The 17,691-nt window shown below is 38.9% G+C and overlaps 2 protein-coding genes across 8 annotated transcripts in view; both read right to left on the reverse strand.

Moving 5' to 3' along the window:
* LOC144650899 (uncharacterized) overlaps positions 1-17,691 on the reverse strand; it is a 217,039-nt gene that overhangs the window by 105,020 nt on the left and 94,328 nt on the right. The window contains exons 3-9 of one of the 2 annotated variants that reach the window (XM_078510684.1): positions 16,692-16,780; positions 16,487-16,575; positions 15,805-15,889; positions 15,201-15,293; positions 10,721-11,383; positions 10,002-10,190; positions 1,106-5,329 (exon numbers count right to left, since the gene is read on the reverse strand). In XM_078510684.1, the coding sequence (XP_078366810.1) occupies positions 1,665-5,329; positions 10,002-10,190; positions 10,721-11,383; positions 15,201-15,293; positions 15,805-15,889; positions 16,487-16,507 (4,716 nt within the window). In that variant the 5' untranslated portion in view covers positions 16,508-16,575; positions 16,692-16,780 and the 3' untranslated portion in view covers positions 1,106-1,664. Of the gene's footprint in view, positions 1-1,105; positions 5,330-10,001; positions 10,191-10,720; positions 11,384-15,200; positions 15,294-15,804; positions 15,890-16,486; positions 16,576-16,691; positions 16,781-17,691 lie in introns of those variants that run through there. The other variant, XM_078510687.1, reaches the window with a different exon arrangement.
* Positions 1-17,691, reverse strand: part of LOC144650892 (uncharacterized) — a 136,523-nt gene that overhangs the window by 24,431 nt on the left and 94,401 nt on the right. The window lies entirely within an intron of this gene.

Genomic DNA, 17,691 nt, shown 5'->3' on the forward strand with positions numbered 1-17,691 from the left:
TTATCGCCATGCCGATAACAGAAATCAGACCAATAAAAATTGTGCAGTAAATTGCAACAAGACTACCATGTATCAGTTCACAACAAGGCGTGGACTAAAAAAAGACCCGAAGAAAGAGGCAAAAAGCCGAAATCAAGCGGTCCGTCTGAATTTTATAGGATATCGCCTGTTCTTTTGAAATTCGCCTGGGAAATTTTGACAAGCAAAGGTTTCTAACATCTCAACTGGATATATATTTATTTGTTGAGCCCAAACGCGATGGCGTTGCTGGCGAAAGTTGGCAGAAGAAAAGCCCCATTCGAGCGATCGATTTCAAAGAATACCGTATTTATTCGATTAAACGCCGCCCTCGAATGAACGCCGCATTAAGGTGGCTCGATACAGTTTTTTCTGGGCCATACCTACAATTTGCAAGTGGCCTTTAAACGATCTTCCCTGACTCGGATCGATATAAAAATTACACCATATATTGGTTTTAGATTGAAGTCTGCTTTGATATATATTTTAAGGTAATCGATATTTCCATGGCAACGATAAACAGAAAACCGCCAAACCAGTAAAACCTGATTTTTGCGTGAATCAGATTTGCAGCTTAAAAACTAATACCAGCATCTTAAACCATGATGTACTGCAAGTAAAATGTTCAAGAATTAAAAGATTCTATATGTTTGATTTCGAATAAATCGCAAAAATGTTTCAGATTGTACTTTTTGCGTAGATATGACAAATGAGCCGGAACACAAACACTACGTAGACGAAGTAATCTCAAATAACGCCAAAATGTGTTCTAAAGTAATCTTTCGAAGTCGTGAAAGTTTTTTGAGTTTCCACAACGCAATTCTGAGAATTTGTTTTTTTCTTTCAACCACTCGTTTTGTACTTTTCAGATAATTTTCGGTTTTAAGCGCTTTTTGAAAAATCCATAAAAGGGCTCGATAGATTTTCTTTAAACTTTCAGCACGGAAGCTCAATTATGTAAATAATTTTGAGTTCATTACTGCGATGATCTTTCATTTGCTTATAATACAATAAAGAAAGGTGCGATAAGGATGGTCAGCAAAAGAAATAAACTCCCCAAACATGGCAGACCACCAAAAAATTCCAAAATAAAATCAACAGCAACAAACAAATCAATCAGTTCTTGCAGTCAACGAATGATCCCATCACATGACAAGCGCCACGATATAGATCGAACATTTTAATATTTACAAAGAGCAAATTTGGCTCCTCTGCTCCCTGTGGATATATATGTTATTCTCAATAGTAAAGATATGTTTTCACGAGAAAGCTCACCTGTTATTTCATTGTTGTTTATATAACAAAAACCAGTATTAAACTTCACGGAGCTGGGCAAATCTAAAGTCACTAATGGTTGATAGCATACGCCAGCTTGGCCAATCCGATTGGAGCATTTGCATTAGTATACTAGTAGAATTCTACTAAACAGAATAAGAGTACAACATGAATATTTACAATTACAATAATAGAAAGAGCATCTGCAAGAGTCATCTTAAAATAAGGGTGGCGAGATTCTCAGCCTGACGGACTTCAGCCAGCAAATCGTTCCAAATGCGTACTATTGTATGATCGAAAGAATGCCGACGCCATATGTTGTTTTCGTGTCACGTGACACTGAAGACGTCAGTGAATGAATCTAATTTTATCTAATACCTAATAACAACTTGAGGTAGCACCTCTCTGAAGGCACGCTTAACGTAATCGAAGTCCTCTTGTGAACAACTGTGTAGATCGAGAAACTCAACTATGGCTAGCGGGTGGCCGCGACGAATGGTTAACGGTACTGTGCCGATCAATCCATTTCCGGACAGGCTCACTATCAACTGATTGGGAATGGATAGAAGGCTTTCCAGCAGCAAACGCATGTCTTGTTCATCCATATTTAACTCTCCAAAAAACAACTGACTCAAATTTGGTAAAAAACGGAAGCTTTTCGTTAACGGAGTAAGACATCCTCTCACACTGAAGCCACTGAAAATAAGCCTGTACAAAGGCAACCTTTTGTTAAATCCTCCAAACAGCGCCTCCATTTCCTCAGCTTGCACAGTTCTTCCATCCACTCCAGTTAAATTAAGTGTTTGTAGGAACGGCATTTCGGGAAGAACTTGACCGAGCGCCGCAGCAGCTGCTGGAGTCAGGCTTATTCCATCCAGGTGCAGTTCCCTAAGAGTCTCACAGACTGTGTTAACTTCCGCTGTGAAGCAATCTGTATGACTCTGTGATTTACCGTGTTCTTTTAGTTTCATCAGATTAGGAACAGTTCTTATGCTCTCCAACAAACCACACAAGTTATGTTCATCCAAACTGAACTCTCCATTTAACTCTCCAAGCTCTAACTCTCTCAAATTGGGGAAGAAGCAGAAGCAATTAGTAAGAGGAGCAAGACAACCTCTCAAGCTGAAACCGCTGAAAGTAAGTTTGTACAAAGGCAACGTTTTGTTAAATCCACCAAACAGCATTTTTATGTCCTCAGCTTGTAAAATACTAGTGTTCACTCCAGTTAACTCGAGTACTTGCAGAGATGACATTTCAGGAAGTAACCGACCGAGCGTCGCAGCTACTGCCGGAGTCAGGCTGATATTTAGATTCAGTTTGTTGTCAATCGCGTGTGAGAGATATACTTCTTCTGTGGAGCAATGTGCCCGACCCAAGGATTTAACCTGCACTCTTATTTCCTTTACGTTAGAAACAAATAAGCGGATGCTCTCTAGAAGGCAACACTGGTCATGTTCATCTACGTTTAACATTGTAAGCTCTAACTTGCTCAAATTGGGGAAGAAGCGGAAGCTTTTCGTGAGTGGAGCCAGGCTACCTCTCACGCTGAAACCACTGAAAGTAAGCTCGCTTAAAGTCAGTGTTTTGTTAAATCCTCCAAACAGCGCCTCCATTTCTTTAGCTTGTAAAATGCTTCCATCTACTCCAGTTAACTCGAGTTCTTGTAAGGACGACATTTCAGGAAGTGACTGACCAAGCGCCACGGCTACTGCTGGAGTCAAGCTTATTCCACTCAGTACCAATCTCTTGAGAGTCTTGTGTGTGATACTAGTAACCAGTGTGTCCACGGATTCAACACAGCAATCTATTAAGTCAAGGTTAAGAATGATGATGTTGTCAAATCTAGGCAACAACCGGGCAAGCTTGACAGCTCCAGCTGATGTCAAGTGACAGCGAGAATCACGCTCAAGGAAAGGGTTGGGTATACTGGAGGAGCCAATCTTTAAAGAGCACTTACTGGGGTTTGGTACTTGTTCCAATAGATCACATACAGAGTCATCGCAGACTGGAACTTCAATCTTATTCAAATGTTCACACTTTCTAGTGAATGTACTAAGTCCTTTCCATTGTTTGCTACTTAGGTGATTACTACATACTAGAGATCTCAAGAATTTCAGACATGACTTTTCTGAACACGACTTTTCTGAGACAGGTCGAATAGAATCCGCATCAGTTTCTGTAAATAGTCCTGCGTGGGCATCACAGTGCAGCTCCAAACCATTTATGTAAAACTGAAACTGGCCATTACAAAAACAGAGGATGGAACTGAATAAGCAGAAGCAGTATCCTCTTACATGTATATTCTGGAATTTTCTGACAAAGTCTCCAACTGTGACAACTTCAGAAACCTCAGTTATTTTCAGTGGAACATGCAGACAATCTAGAACCTCTATTAACTTCAACATGTACAGCATCGAGCCCTTTTTGCTGTGACTAAATCGAAAATAAAACCGTTCCATGCGGTTTCGAAAAAAGCTAAAAATTCCAAAATATGTTACTTGAGATAAATCTTTCACCTTCGCCTTTTGTAGAAGTTCAGTAACTCGTTTGGTAACAAGGACCATTCTACCAGTGCAATTAAAGCAAAGACTTAACAGTTCAGCTTTCGAGTGAACTTCTTGGAAGCAACTGTAAACCAAGTCACTAAACAACCAGTGCCGATTAGTGACGTCACAGAGTGGCAAGTTTGTTGGTAAATCCAGTGTTGGGTCAGAGATTCTGACTGATTTCAAGTGCTGAAAAACCTTCACTGCTCCCTCATCAGACAAACCACAAAGGAACTGGAAAACATTCTCCAAGGCCTTACAATCGTGCAAGGAGTGGGTGCGTTGTTCAATTCCACCGAGACTTCCTTCTGGGACACATCTGTAAGTTATGTACCATGCCGCTAAGTATTCTTGTATACTTTTGTGGATGAAGGATACCATGTCCTTTGGTTCCAGACTTGGCCCATACTCGGATACTTGAAGAAGGCCAACAATGACACTTTCTTCACTACGCACTTTCTCAGGCAGTTGACCAAACTCGAACATCAGATCGCCTTTAAGAAGACCTGCCAAAGCAACCTTTCCTATCTCAGCGAGGACTTCCTCGTAATCTGCTTCTTTTAGTTTTGAGAAGTGCACGGGAGAGTGCTTTCTGTGGCTGTGCTGTAAAACGTGTTTCAAAATTGTCCGAAACAATTTCGTTTTACTCTCAGTAAGTTCCATTAACTTCTCCTTTTCTTCCTTCCATAGCAAGCAAAAATAGAGAGTCAGTAACGGAACTCTTGCCAGGTCTTCCATCTTTCTCTTCCATAGAAACCTCAATAGACCATCCACCTGAGTTTCGCTTTCCAGCATTCTTCTCATAAACTCCTTCCTATCAGACATGCTGAACCCAGTGATCTCGGCTTGTATGTCGGCAGGTCCTCGTATCTCATCAGCTCTCGAAGGTCGAGTAGTTACCAAGACAGTGCAGTCTCTCAGAATGTTCCCCTGGAGTACTTCGTAGATTGGAGAACTGCTTCTGCTGCCATACTTTTCTTCTGCTTCACTGCTGGTGCGGTACTCGTCGTATCCATCAAACACAACCAGAACTTTCTCTTGGTGCTTTTGAACGTGACAGAGCAGATCATCGATTGAAGATTCCTCATCCCTTGGCAACAGAAGAGAATGGCTAATGACTTCTCTTAACGTCTGGCACTTGGATACTTCTTTGAGATTAATAGACAGTACAAGCTCGAACTTCCTCAGTACGTCATTCCGTTTCTCATCCATCTTCGCCTCTTCAAGATTCGACCAATCTACAAGCAGCCTTTTAACAAAAGTAGTTTTTCCAATCCCAGTCTCCCCTTGCACGAGAACTCTCTTTGGCACAGCTCCGTTCTTGGTTTTCTCGGTGAATAGATCAGTGTAATGGCTCAGTTCCGTTTGCGATGACCCAGCTAAAGTTTGTTCATCTTTTACCCAGGACATTCGAGTGGCTGTTTTTTGATGATGCCCCTTAGGCTTCCTCTGGCAGGTTTTCACATTGAAAGTGTCCACAGGAGAAGCTTCTGATGAGAGAAAACACAAAAGCGAACTGAGAAAACATATTGATTGACTGGCGCGTGTACTTAAAAGTGCTGTCACGAATGTTTAAAGTCATTTTGCTGATAAACAAAATCATATCAAAGGAACCTCAAAATAATAGTTTTTCAAGGAAAAAAACGCCAAAGAAGTCATAATCAACTGAAAATAATTAACAAGGATGTCATGGTAAAGACTAAGACAAATCCAAACAGATTACGAAGTCAGAAATTAAAAGTCACAAAAAAAAACTTACAGTGTACCTAAATATATTAAAATATATTAAAATACTAACGACAAACTTGAAAAATTGACCGATATTTTTTGCTTGATGTTCGGTCACACGTTTCCCTTTCGTTAACGGTCGATATCATTTTTGTGACATTTTTTTTTTTTACTGAAATTGAATTTTTTTTCCACGACAAAATGCATGTTACCGCCCAGGACAGAACCCCGGTACCCCTGACATGCTAGTTTTTCCCCACCACCACTACTCCACCACGTTGATCCGTCAAATCCCCGAAAACTTTAAAGCCAATTTCAGTGCAGTGTGAAGACCAAGCAAGTTTTTTTCTTTTAAACATTATTAGACCGTCAATCATTTGCCCAAGACGATCACGAAAGTGGCAATAAATAACTCATTAATTATTATGCCTGCACAAATTTGGTCAAGCTTTTCTTTATAAACACTGCAAAGAGTTGCGGCCATGGAATGAAATTTATTTACTGCTAGTCCACTTGGGCTTATGATGTTTTGAGAAACCCGGATCTACCCACTGCACTGAAATCGGCTGTAATTATATAATGTGCCTTTCTTTACTGTCACATATATAATAGCTAACCCTATTCCCATCCCTAACCGAAGCGCGAATCAAACTTAGGCCAAAAATCAGAGCACTGTTTCGAGCATATCCAGACATAACCTAGAGCAAATATGGCATCGTCCATTATGAAAATCTTGGCAATCAAAGATCGCAACCGTTTACAAAAGGGAAATAAGCTGCGCTGTTCATGAAGTGGCTCCAGCTTCTAACGAGTTCACTTAAGGCTTTGCTTGAGCTTGAGCAGTGGACTGACAGGTTGTATTCGATATCATAGGTTTGAGTCAACTTAGTTAATTGGGGAGGCCGAAACACGTACAAGCTTGTAGTTTCTTTTCCGTCTCCCCGCCATTTTTTCGACTTTTTTTGCTTGTTTACAAGCAAAAATGAGGAGAATAGCGTTTAGTGGACTCAAATCTGAACCGGAAGGGATCGCATTCTTGTTAACTCTCAAGGGAATACTTTCCGCTGTGGGTGGTCAAAGCGCGCGACTTGTAAGTGTCACTCTATAGTTGTGCTTCAGCACTTCCGTTCTTGTAGAAAAAACGTGACTTGTCAAATTTACAAACATTATATAAGAATCAAAAACGTGAGTAGCCCAAATCTTACGTCACATAACCAATTAAGAATGTAAGCGGTTCAACACTCAAAGGCAGTGAAGTTTAAAACGATTAAGAACGCAATTTTTACTAGTACAAGTTTATTAGGCGCTAATATTAATTTAACCTAAAACGATTAACAACGCAAATTTGTACTCGTACAAGTCTTTCACACACTAAAACGTTGCCAATAGTTAACCAAAGGGAACTCATTTCGTGACAATTGATTATTTCTGCTGAGTTGCACAATTGTGCTTCAGCACTTCCGTTCTTGTAGAAAAAACGTGACTTGTCAAATTTACAAACATTATATAAGAATCAAAAACGTGAGTAGCCCAAATCTTACGTCACATAACCAATCAAGAATGTAAGCGGTTCAGCGCTCGAAGACAGTGAAGTTTAAAACGATTAAGAACGCAATTTTTACTAGTACAAGTCTTTAGGCGCTAATATTAATTTAACCTAAAACGATTAACAACGCAAATTTGTACTCGTACAAGTCTTTCACACACGAAAACGTTGCCAATAGTTAACCAAAGGGAACTCATTTCGTGACAATTGATTATTTCTGCTGAGTTGCACAATTGTGCTTCAGCACTTCCGTTCTTGTAGAAAAAACGTGACTTGTGAAATTTACAAACATTATATAAGAATCAAAAACGTGAGTAGCCCAAATCTTACGTCACATAACCAATCAAGAATGTAAGCGGTTCAGCGCTCGAAGACAGTGAAGTTTAAAACGATTAAGAACGCAATTTTTACTAGTACAAGTCTTTAGGCGCTAATATTAATTTAACCTAAAACGATAAACAACGCAAATTTGTACTCGTACAAGTCTTTCACACACTAAAACGTTGCTAATAGTTAACCAAAGGGAACTCATTTCGTGACAATTGATTATTTCTGCTGAGTCTGCTGAGTTGAGTCCCCCCCCCCCCCTCTGCGTGAGTCGGACAACAATTTTAGTTTGGGCAAAGGCTTTGTACGGAGGGGACCGACACAATTTGAGGCCGAGTTCTCGAAAGGCTCGAAAAATGATAGATTCCAAACATTTTTGCTTTAGTAAGTGAAAACAGATTGAAGGTATCCAAAAAATGGCCCAAAATTGAATTTATTAGTCGAAGATCCGGCAATAACACCTTGATTCCCAGTGCAAAATTATTCAGGCTGCCGAGAAATTTAAGCGGCGGATAGCGAATTACTATCAAACTATATAATTGCGAAGGATTGCTTTATTTAGGCACCGGAAAGATCGTCGGTTGCAAGAAATTCAGAATTCTTCCCGAATTTGACGGCACTGATCGCCGGTCATCCGATCTGTTTCGACACATGATAGATAGAGGGCGAAAATATTATGCTATTCAAACGCCTTTCTAATACTTCTAATGGAATTGACGGCGGGTTTGATTTTAATAAAGCTGTTATTTATCCCCATTACTATTACAGACTGCAGCTACAGCTGCCGAGCTCGATCAGTGTATATTAAATAGTATTTGCCGCGACAATTGTGTAACGAAATTGACCTCTTAAAATATTCGGGTCAGGCAAGGGGACCGATCGGACGAGCGTTTCTTTGTGTAATTTTGTGGTGGCATAAATCTGAGGTTAGCTCTGTTGTGTTGGAAAATGTGCCACTAAGAACAGTGTAAACGTTTTGCATTTCTCATAAAAATAAATGTTTTCTTTCAGCAAATCCCGGCAGCAAATCGGGATAACTGAGAGTAAAATAACTGAGAGTAAAACATTTTACTCTCAATAACTGAGAGTAAAACAATAACTGAGAGTAAAACATTTTACACATTTATTGAATAATCGCTCTGTTTGACAAACCTTTTGTTTCAAACCACGGTTTGAGCTTTCTACGTTGCACAGGTAAGGCTTTCTCTCGAAATCCGAGCCAATCTGGCCATGGTTTTGTGAAACAATCGCTAAATATGCCTCCAAAGTGCCCGCCAACCATACATTGCTCTTACAGAGAGCGGTTTGTTTGTTTGAATTTTGACTCACACCGGGGGTCAAATTCTGTGACGTCATTAGTGCGCTTCGCTAATTGCAACATCATTAAATGTGTTAAGTGATATTTATAAGTGTTTTTGTAGCCTGTTGTGAAATTACTTCCGGTGGAAGTAGTAAGTAAACGTTAAACGTTTCTTCTGTTCAGAAGTAAATGCATCGATCGCAATTAGAAAAATAACAGCAACTGTTTTGCTGGAAATGTAGTCGTTAGAAATGGCATGTGTAGCTGTAAGGTAAAGAATAACGCGAGGAGAAGCGGCTTTTGGTAATATCCAAACGAAAATTTACTTCTCAGTGTGGGGTTAAGATTGCGTGACGAGACAAAAGGTAACTCTGTCATGCGTAACCTAACCTGCGATCAGGCGTTATTTTTCTGCATTAGGCCGAGTAGAAATCTTTCTAACTCGAAAGGAAACGACTATTTCGATTAAACATGTTAAAGGCAAACGTCAAAGTTTACCTTTTTTAACCAAGCCAAAGTATATGAGTCGCAAAGCACCCAGTCGTCGCGACTGACAAATACAGCATTTACTCCGCGAAAATAAAAAATGCTTGAACTGAAAGACGTTTGAATTCTTCCATGATATGTTCGAACAACAATGCCCAGGATAAACCTTCTACTCATACTAACCTCATGCAAAAAAAGTCGATATCTCGAAGAGATCTTTGATTTTCTTTGTAAATTATTTAAATCATTTTACTGTATTCTTCTTGTGTGGCAGACTAAAAAAAGAATTACGTCATCATATTTTAAAAGCATTTTTTGTTAACGTTTTTAAAAAATCTTTACTTAGAAAATCGTTTAGAAATGCTTAAAGACGGAATAAAGTTACTCCTTTGCCACTGAACATTACCAAATTGACTTTAATTTTTAACCTTAAGCCTTTACCCCGCCCCCGCCCAACGTCAAAACAAAATTTTTAACTATACATGTAGCTAATTTCCCTTGTACGACATTCATTTAAAATATATGGTGAAATGAAACAAAATAGAGAATACACGCAATTTTAACAATTTATTTAATTGTATTTGAATAACCTAGCGATCTCAGTTAACTGTACACTTCATACACTTGTTTGACGCCACCAATTTTTACGATTTTCCTTTTCCCTTTCCTTTAGTTAAAGTGTGAATCAAATAGACTGCATGCATTAATACGTAGTAATGCTTCAACCTGTGTACATTGCTAAGGTAAAGGGGAAGAAGGGAGCAAGAGCTGTTACCTTGATTGTAGTTGGACCATTCTTCAAATACGACAGGGTCACTCAAAATATTGGCCACAACAGAAGCCGCCATGACACTCGCAAACCTTCTCCACTCATCACTTGATGGTTGACTGCCATCTGCATAGTCTTTGATGCCTTTAACAACAACCCATTCTGTCTTAAGGTCGTGAGCTGCTGCAAAAACTCCTGAAAAGAAGAGCAAAGTAATTTTGTTGGTCAATGATGAGCACCTTACAGCCTGTCTACATGGAATTAAACGCTTCAATGACGTGTACAATGTAACCCTTTTGGCAGGACTCGAGGAAGTGCTCATAGTCTGTTAAAGAACTTCAAACGTTATTTGTGAGTTTTGTTTTCTGGTGGGTTAATTAAAAACGCTCAACGACTAAAAAACTCAGTGAATGAAAAGAGGTATGTTTACAACATAAGCAATCTCCTGCTTTCGCTCATTAAACAAAAAAACAAGTGTTGCACCCAGGTAAAACACTGTTCAAGAGAATTTGAACAAAACACAGCCAATGGTTCTTCCCTGTGCAAAAATATCAAGGACACTGTTTATAATCAGAAGACTCAACAATATCGACTTGTTTAGTAACTGTAGCTAATATAAACAAAACAAAACATAATAACATTTACTTTATCAGTGTAACAAGTGTCACCGCAGAGAGCGTATTATCACTTAGAGTAACCTTCTAACAAATGATTCACACTCTAACCTTCGCCTTCCGTGTCTACTGCAATTGCTTCAGGATATTGCTGGATCAAGTCTTCACTGATCACCTCTGGACTACTCAGCACTGCACCGTCACAGTGTACCCTCACTTCCATAGCATCTGGGTTTGATAAAGGTGCCTTCCAGCCATCAGCTGCATGTCTGATGAGGGTGCCAATATCTCTGCTCGCTGGAGTTTTGTGGGTTGGTGTGATTAACTTTGAAGACACAACTACGTCTCCAGATTTGATTTTTACACGGTTCAATCCACTACAGGCACCAACAGAAAACACAGACTTGGGTTTAAGTACCTTGACTGCATTTTTGACAACAGTTAAAGAACCACCAGGAACTGCAGAACCTTTGGAGCACTTCATTAATGCAATCTTCAATTTCTTCGTACTACCAACAGTGCTGCCCATGCAACCGAACCACACATAACCAATGTCTTTGCGGTAACTTTTAAAGGGTTCTTCCAGATAGGGAAAAAATCCTAAGAACTCACAATCTTCCACTGTCAACAACAGAAAGTCAACCGGAAGTTCAACATCATTCCAGCTTTTACTGCATGCCTTTGGAAGATCGCTTGACTTTGGGACCTCAAAATTGAGACGGGGTGGGTTGCTATTGCAGTCCTGTGTACCATCTTCCTTGTTGTTTCCGTTTTCTGTGGCGAGAAAGGAAAACAAATAAGATTTTACAAAAGCCTGCAGAAAAGTGCTTAAAGATAAGGTCTTTATTTTGACTGTTTTAACTTTAAAAAGTTCGATACTTTACCTGCAGTATCCTGCTGACTTACTAAAAAATTGGAACTTTACACAAAATACTCTACGTGTTGGAGCGCGGGGAAATGCGGACGTGTTGGTGCCACCTGTCAAAGCAATTTTGTTTGGGTGCTGAGTACTTAAAAAGTTAAGAAACTCGTATATTTGTGAGAAGTGACAATATATTTACACTTAGCAATTATTTTATATATCCTTGCTTATGCTTCCACCTCATCGTGAAAAAAGAAAAGCTGAAGATGTTTCACTGCTGACCAAGAATGAGGTCCAGATATACAGCTGTAGAATATTGGTAGAGTTCTATTTCACTCTCTTGTTTATGTTGACAGGCAACAACTCAAGGTCCACTATGAAGCAAAATAAATAAATAAAGAAAAAAAAGGATAAGGTCAATTTATTTACTTCTGGACCAAAACTCAAGACTTCAACAGTGCATGTATGACAAAGAGGTAAAAAGGATTTCTAGCAGGGGAAATTAATTTATCAGAGAATCAAAAAAATCTCGATGATTTGGTAAGTGCAGAATGCAATATGGAACAATTGAAAGTATGATGTTTTATATATGTTCGTGTTTATTTGCTTTATTTTACTTTCGGAAAAACTGTTCACAGGCTACTTGTATTCTTTCCCAGGTGTTCCTTACGCTAATCTTTGCAAACGTAACACGACACTTTTGTTCGTTTGTAACAAAATACTTTTGTCTTCCTTGAAAATGCGATAACATGAAACTTTTGTTTTTTGTTTGTTTTACGGCGGCATTGATGACATTTGTTTAATTTAATTAAGTTACGGTTTAGACTGCACGAAAGACGATTCTCAAAAACTAAAGAAACAAATCTAATCAAAAAACATATTTTTCGACAGGTTTTTTAAAACGCAGTACAGCTAGGATATTTGTTTCCTGGTTATCAGGTGTTCACGCCGAAAATCCCGGTGCAAGTTTTTGCATACCTAATTACGAAAGCGCTGTGAAAGTCTCAAAATCTAATTTAATTAATTTGCGGTTTTTACTTGGCGCCAAGAAGTCTGCAGGAAGCCTACCGCAAACACACAATACAAGCGATGTTCACGATAGTTCCAGAAAACAACGTAGACTAATCTGCGCATGCGTTTGGTGTAAATTACGTTGAGTAGTACCACAAGGAGAGCAAAGGGTTTTCTGAAACAAATATATACGTTTGAGATCTTCATATGAAAGTAACGTAGATGTGCTCCAGGTTTTACCTAAGGGTACGGTCAGGTGCTCCCCACCCCCACCCCCTCCACAAGGAATAATTAATTAATTGATATTAATTAATTAATTGGTGATTAAAAGTTTACACCGCGTTAGCGGCTTAGTGGTTTAGGGGTTTAGCAGACGCCAACCCACCAAACCATCACAATAGTGCATTCTGCACTAAAAAGGAAGGCATTCAGTCAAAGCCTATTTTACATTAACTAGGGGTAGCTGACACTAAAAGTGCCCCCGCTCTTTTGATCTTATCTGAAATGAATAGAATGGAAACTTGTTTGTGTTTATTTTTGAGGGCTGTATGTGGGAAACTGTAGCTCAATGCGGTTTAGTGCATAGTTAGTAACTATGTCCATAGTGTTACAGGGTTGAGTGGTTATCGCATCTGGGTACTGGGCGAGGCATTGATGGGCAGTGAGAAGTTGAAGATATAGCTTATTTTGATTATTAAATATTTATTTCTCTTTCCATTTTAAAATACTAAACTGTAACAATTTTGTAATGTGACAGCCGAGTTTTTGAGCTTTTGCAAGGTAAGGCTTTTTGATTGGATTTTGTTGCCATCGAAATACATTACAAAGCTTGCTACTGTAGAGCAAGTTGGTTATGATTGCTGGATTGAAAGATTGCAAAATCTCAAAAACTTACGTAAAAGTCTAAATACGAAAGTCGGAATTAACTTACAACGAATTCTAAAATTCGCTAATTTGATTTGTTCGATGGTTTCCGCTCCCGAAAGTGCTAAAAACGTGTCGGCGTTTTGTCGTATTCGATTACAGTAAAAAATTACAGAGCATTTTTGAAGAAGGTCTAAAAAACATGTATTGATCGTACAGAAAAGCCTCGCGACGCAAAATGTTTTATAAATAAAACAATCGCCGACACGTTTTTGTTTTTACACATTTACACAGTAATTCCTCTTAAAAATTGAAGTTAATTGAACAAAATCCCTTGGAGTTTAAGCTTTCACGTGAACAAATATAACTCGAGAAAGTAGCGTTTAGAAAAATCTATTAGCCTGCGAATACAGCCGCTTCTCATTCACGTCCCTCAACGAAGAATGAGAGACGGCTGTATTCGCAGCTAATAATCTATCTGCTTGGTTTGTTTTTGTCCGGTCACCTCCTGGGGAAAATGTTCACGTGGAGCGCTCTTCGTTGCTGGACGCGAATGAAAGGGGGCTGTATTCGTAGGCTACGAATTTCTACTAGAAGTGCAGCGACCGAATACAAAGCCCTGACTAAAAGATCAAACGTTCTCAGCATCGCTTTAGATGTTTATTCCCGACCGACAAAAGCTTGAAAATTATATGCAAGTCTGCCGATGTCACGTAGGCTCTTCCGGTTGGCACATTCTAATTAGCTTTTATGACACCTAGCTTTATACGTCATCATTACCCGATACTATTTGCAGGCAAAACCTATTGTGACGTCATCATTACCCGATACTAGCTTGCGCGCTCACTTCAACCAAGTCGAGATTTTTTCTGGCTTTTGACTATATGCACTGTATTTTCCCCTGTATTTCCTCTGTATTTTCCTTATGTAACTACTTATACGTGGGGGACACTATAATGCCTCCTCGGGCTTTGGCCTCTGGGCCAAAGCCCTGCGGGGGCAATAAGGCTAAGTAAAAGATACTGTAGCCTTATACGCAACCATTTTAAGAGACATCGTGACACCCCTGAGAAAAGCTGTTCCAGAGGCTAAGTAAAAGACTTTCGGTTCAGATGTGAATACATGTAGCACAGTAATGATTGATAACAAATCATGTTATTGATAAGCTTCAAGAAAAGTTTATTAAATGAAAACTGTCGCTTACATCTAGGCATGAACACCTGCCACCGAAACATGATCTAACTGGGTATTAAACGTGGCATGGTTGGTTGTCAAACATTTAAAGTTTAGCAGACTGTAACACGAACTTTCACACTCCAAATGCTCACCAGAAACGAAACTTTACACTTGAAGTGATTCAAGTGAACATAAATGCATATTGACACAGATCAGAATCAATTTTTCTGCCATTTCAAAACTGGAATGTGTTGCACTTTTGGCGCAAAAGTTGCTGTTACGGTCTGTCAAACTTCAAACGTTTGATGTCTAATCATGCCAGGGCTGTAACCAGACCTTTGCCATAGACGAGGCAAGATCTTGCTAGTGGGTTCTGGGGGCATGCCCTCCATAAAATTTTGAAATCTAGAAGTTATGAATCTCTTTCACAGACAATTTCATGAGGTATTTCTTGAGAAAAAATCAATCTTGTTCAACTGGGGATTATTTTCCCAAGAAAACATATTTTGTTTTTAATTTTGGGTAAAAGTTTAGCCAAGGCAAGTGCCTTGTCTTGCTTCTTTCTAGTAATGGCCCTACATGCAATGTTTTATATTCAATAATTTACAAGTTCATGTTTTGGCGACACGAGTTCATGCTCAGATGCAAGCGACGGTAATAATAATTATACTGATATACCTGTTTTGCCCACAGTTGTGAGATGGGCTCGTTTAGGATTTGGGGCACTACAACTAGGTGCAGACAATCTTCTTTTCCCTTCTTGGGATTCATCTGGAAAAAAATAGGTTTTAGATTATGCCTAAGTTTTAAATTTCTTCATGCACACTACAGCATGACCCACATATAATGAAATCCTTCAACAACATTACCCAGCTTTGTGTAACCCTGTGAGGTGAACATGCAAGAGGAACTCAATTACACAATGATGTGATCTTGCTGTGCTCTTGATTTACAGCCTACAGCGCTGCAAATAATTTTTCTTTACTTAAAAGGACATGTGTCCTTCCAAACCTTTAATTAGAACGGAGATATTAGAAAATTGGTCAGACATGAGTTTGCATAAATGTAATTTACATAAACAGCAGAGCAGTACAACATTATATAGAGAGCTGATTGTTAATGAATCATTTCTGAATATTTGATTGGACAATGTCTGATTACCGACAGTAATTTCCTGCACTGGCCTATGCAAATTATGAGAAAAAACAGTGAGTATCTCACTGACAAAACAATGAAATATTTGTCTTTTTTTCTCTGTTTACTGAATTACAAACTAACTGACCTGGTTTGTTCTCCTTCCTCCTCTGGCTTTCAACTTCTTGTTCCAGTTGTTCTTCTTTGCCATCTCTCTTAGCCATGTCCTTTGTCTACTCCTTGATAAAAAATACAATTAATAAGTAATTGAGAGGTAACTGGTGCTACATGGTGGATGCATAAATACAGTGGAACCCTGCCTTAACAGCCATCTCATTATTATGGCCACTTCATAATGGTTGTCACTTTTTTGCCCAGAAGGCCCTTTCTTTTAATAAAACTTAATGTGACCACCCCATTAATACGGTCAACAGCCACATTGTGTGGTTCCAGAAAATATCCAAACCCCCCACGGAAGGGATTTGCCCTATGACCCCCCCCCCCACCCCTCTGGAAATTCCAATTTAGCTTCAGACCTGTACATTGCTTTAAAGTTTTAGGTCTTTGTGACCCCCCCCCCCTCCTCCCCGGAATTTCCAATCCCTTCTGTGGGGGGGGGGGGGGGAGTATGGATATTTTCTGAAACCTGACACATTCTGTAATCCCAACCTGTATAATCCTTTATAATTTCACCCTTGTTGAGCTCTTTGAAGTTTGCCGGCTTTCATAACCAGTTTCCTCTACCAACTATGTTCTTTGTAACCCTGGCTAGCTTCAAACTGTTAATAGCACTTTGCAATAAATGTTAGCCATGGAAAGAGAGCTCTGACTTTCATTGGCTCAGCTTCCATGTACTTTTGTTGAGTTACAAAGGCAAACTGAACCACTCATTTTGACCTGGTGTCATAATAATTCAGATCTTAAGAAAAACATTGCAGCTTTAATTAATGATCCAGATAATTAAAATACAGGTATGTATTTTACCAAGAGAATACAACAATAATGAATAAATGTAGAGCCCAACAATAAACTTACTCTTAACTGACGCTTACCAATTTTGAGATACTTGCTGCTTCGTGAGTCATGACTCAAAAATTACTTTCAGTTTTGCTTTGCACAGCTCCCTTATAAACAGACATGATGAAAATTATTTTTTTAACTCAACTACGTAAAATACCAAGAACTTACATTGATCACAAAAGGAATATGCTTAATTACCACTCACAATAATAAATATTAATTACCGGTAATGTAACATTAATACATCATAGATTATAATAACATTTTTATCACTTATATATATTTTTATTGTATTTATTGCCAACGAGACAGGCGAGCGAAAACGCGAGCCTGTCTCGGCGGCAGTATATAGAGCCGTGCGTAGTGTGAGGGCTATGTAGAAAAAATCTCAGAATCTTTCAGCTCGATTTTCGTGAGATTCGGTTCCGTCAGTGATATTTTTTTGACCATATTAGGATGTAGGCGGAAGTTGTCGAAAACACAATTTCCGATGTTTTTAGCCAATCCGTTCAGCAGAATCTGTTCAGCACGTGCACACTTTGTTGTAGTTTGGCCAATCAGTGCGCTACTAATTTGTTTAGCACGTGCATGATGCATTGGCCACTAAAATTCCCAGACAAGTTGCGTGTCAGATAACAAAGAGGTTTCAAATCTGTTCGCTTCAAAAAGCCAAAATTCCCGAACTAGAGATTGAAATACGAAAGAAACATGAATTAAACTTTGTTTAGAATTTAATTTCATTTAAAATGAACGCAAGAAATGCATTACAAAGCTTCAAAATTTCCAAAGCTTCGAAAATTTCGAAGTCATACAAATTTGCATGCGTAATTAAGTTAGGTCGGGCTATGAAAACAACAGGGAAACGAATTTGGTGTCGTGGATTTTATCGATCAGAAGAGAGCTATTTAGAGTTTTTTTTTTCGTTTCTCGAATTTATAAAATAAATGCCCTTTACTTCATTTTTTTACTGGAGTGTCTAGCTTTTTTTTCTCGGACAACCGGGCCTTGAATTTTC

This window comes from Oculina patagonica, chromosome 4 (genome assembly GCF_052425735.1).
Source record: "Oculina patagonica isolate OP01 chromosome 4, crgOcupat, whole genome shotgun sequence".
In the NCBI taxonomy this organism is placed as follows: Eukaryota; Metazoa; Cnidaria; class Anthozoa; order Scleractinia; family Oculinidae; genus Oculina; species Oculina patagonica.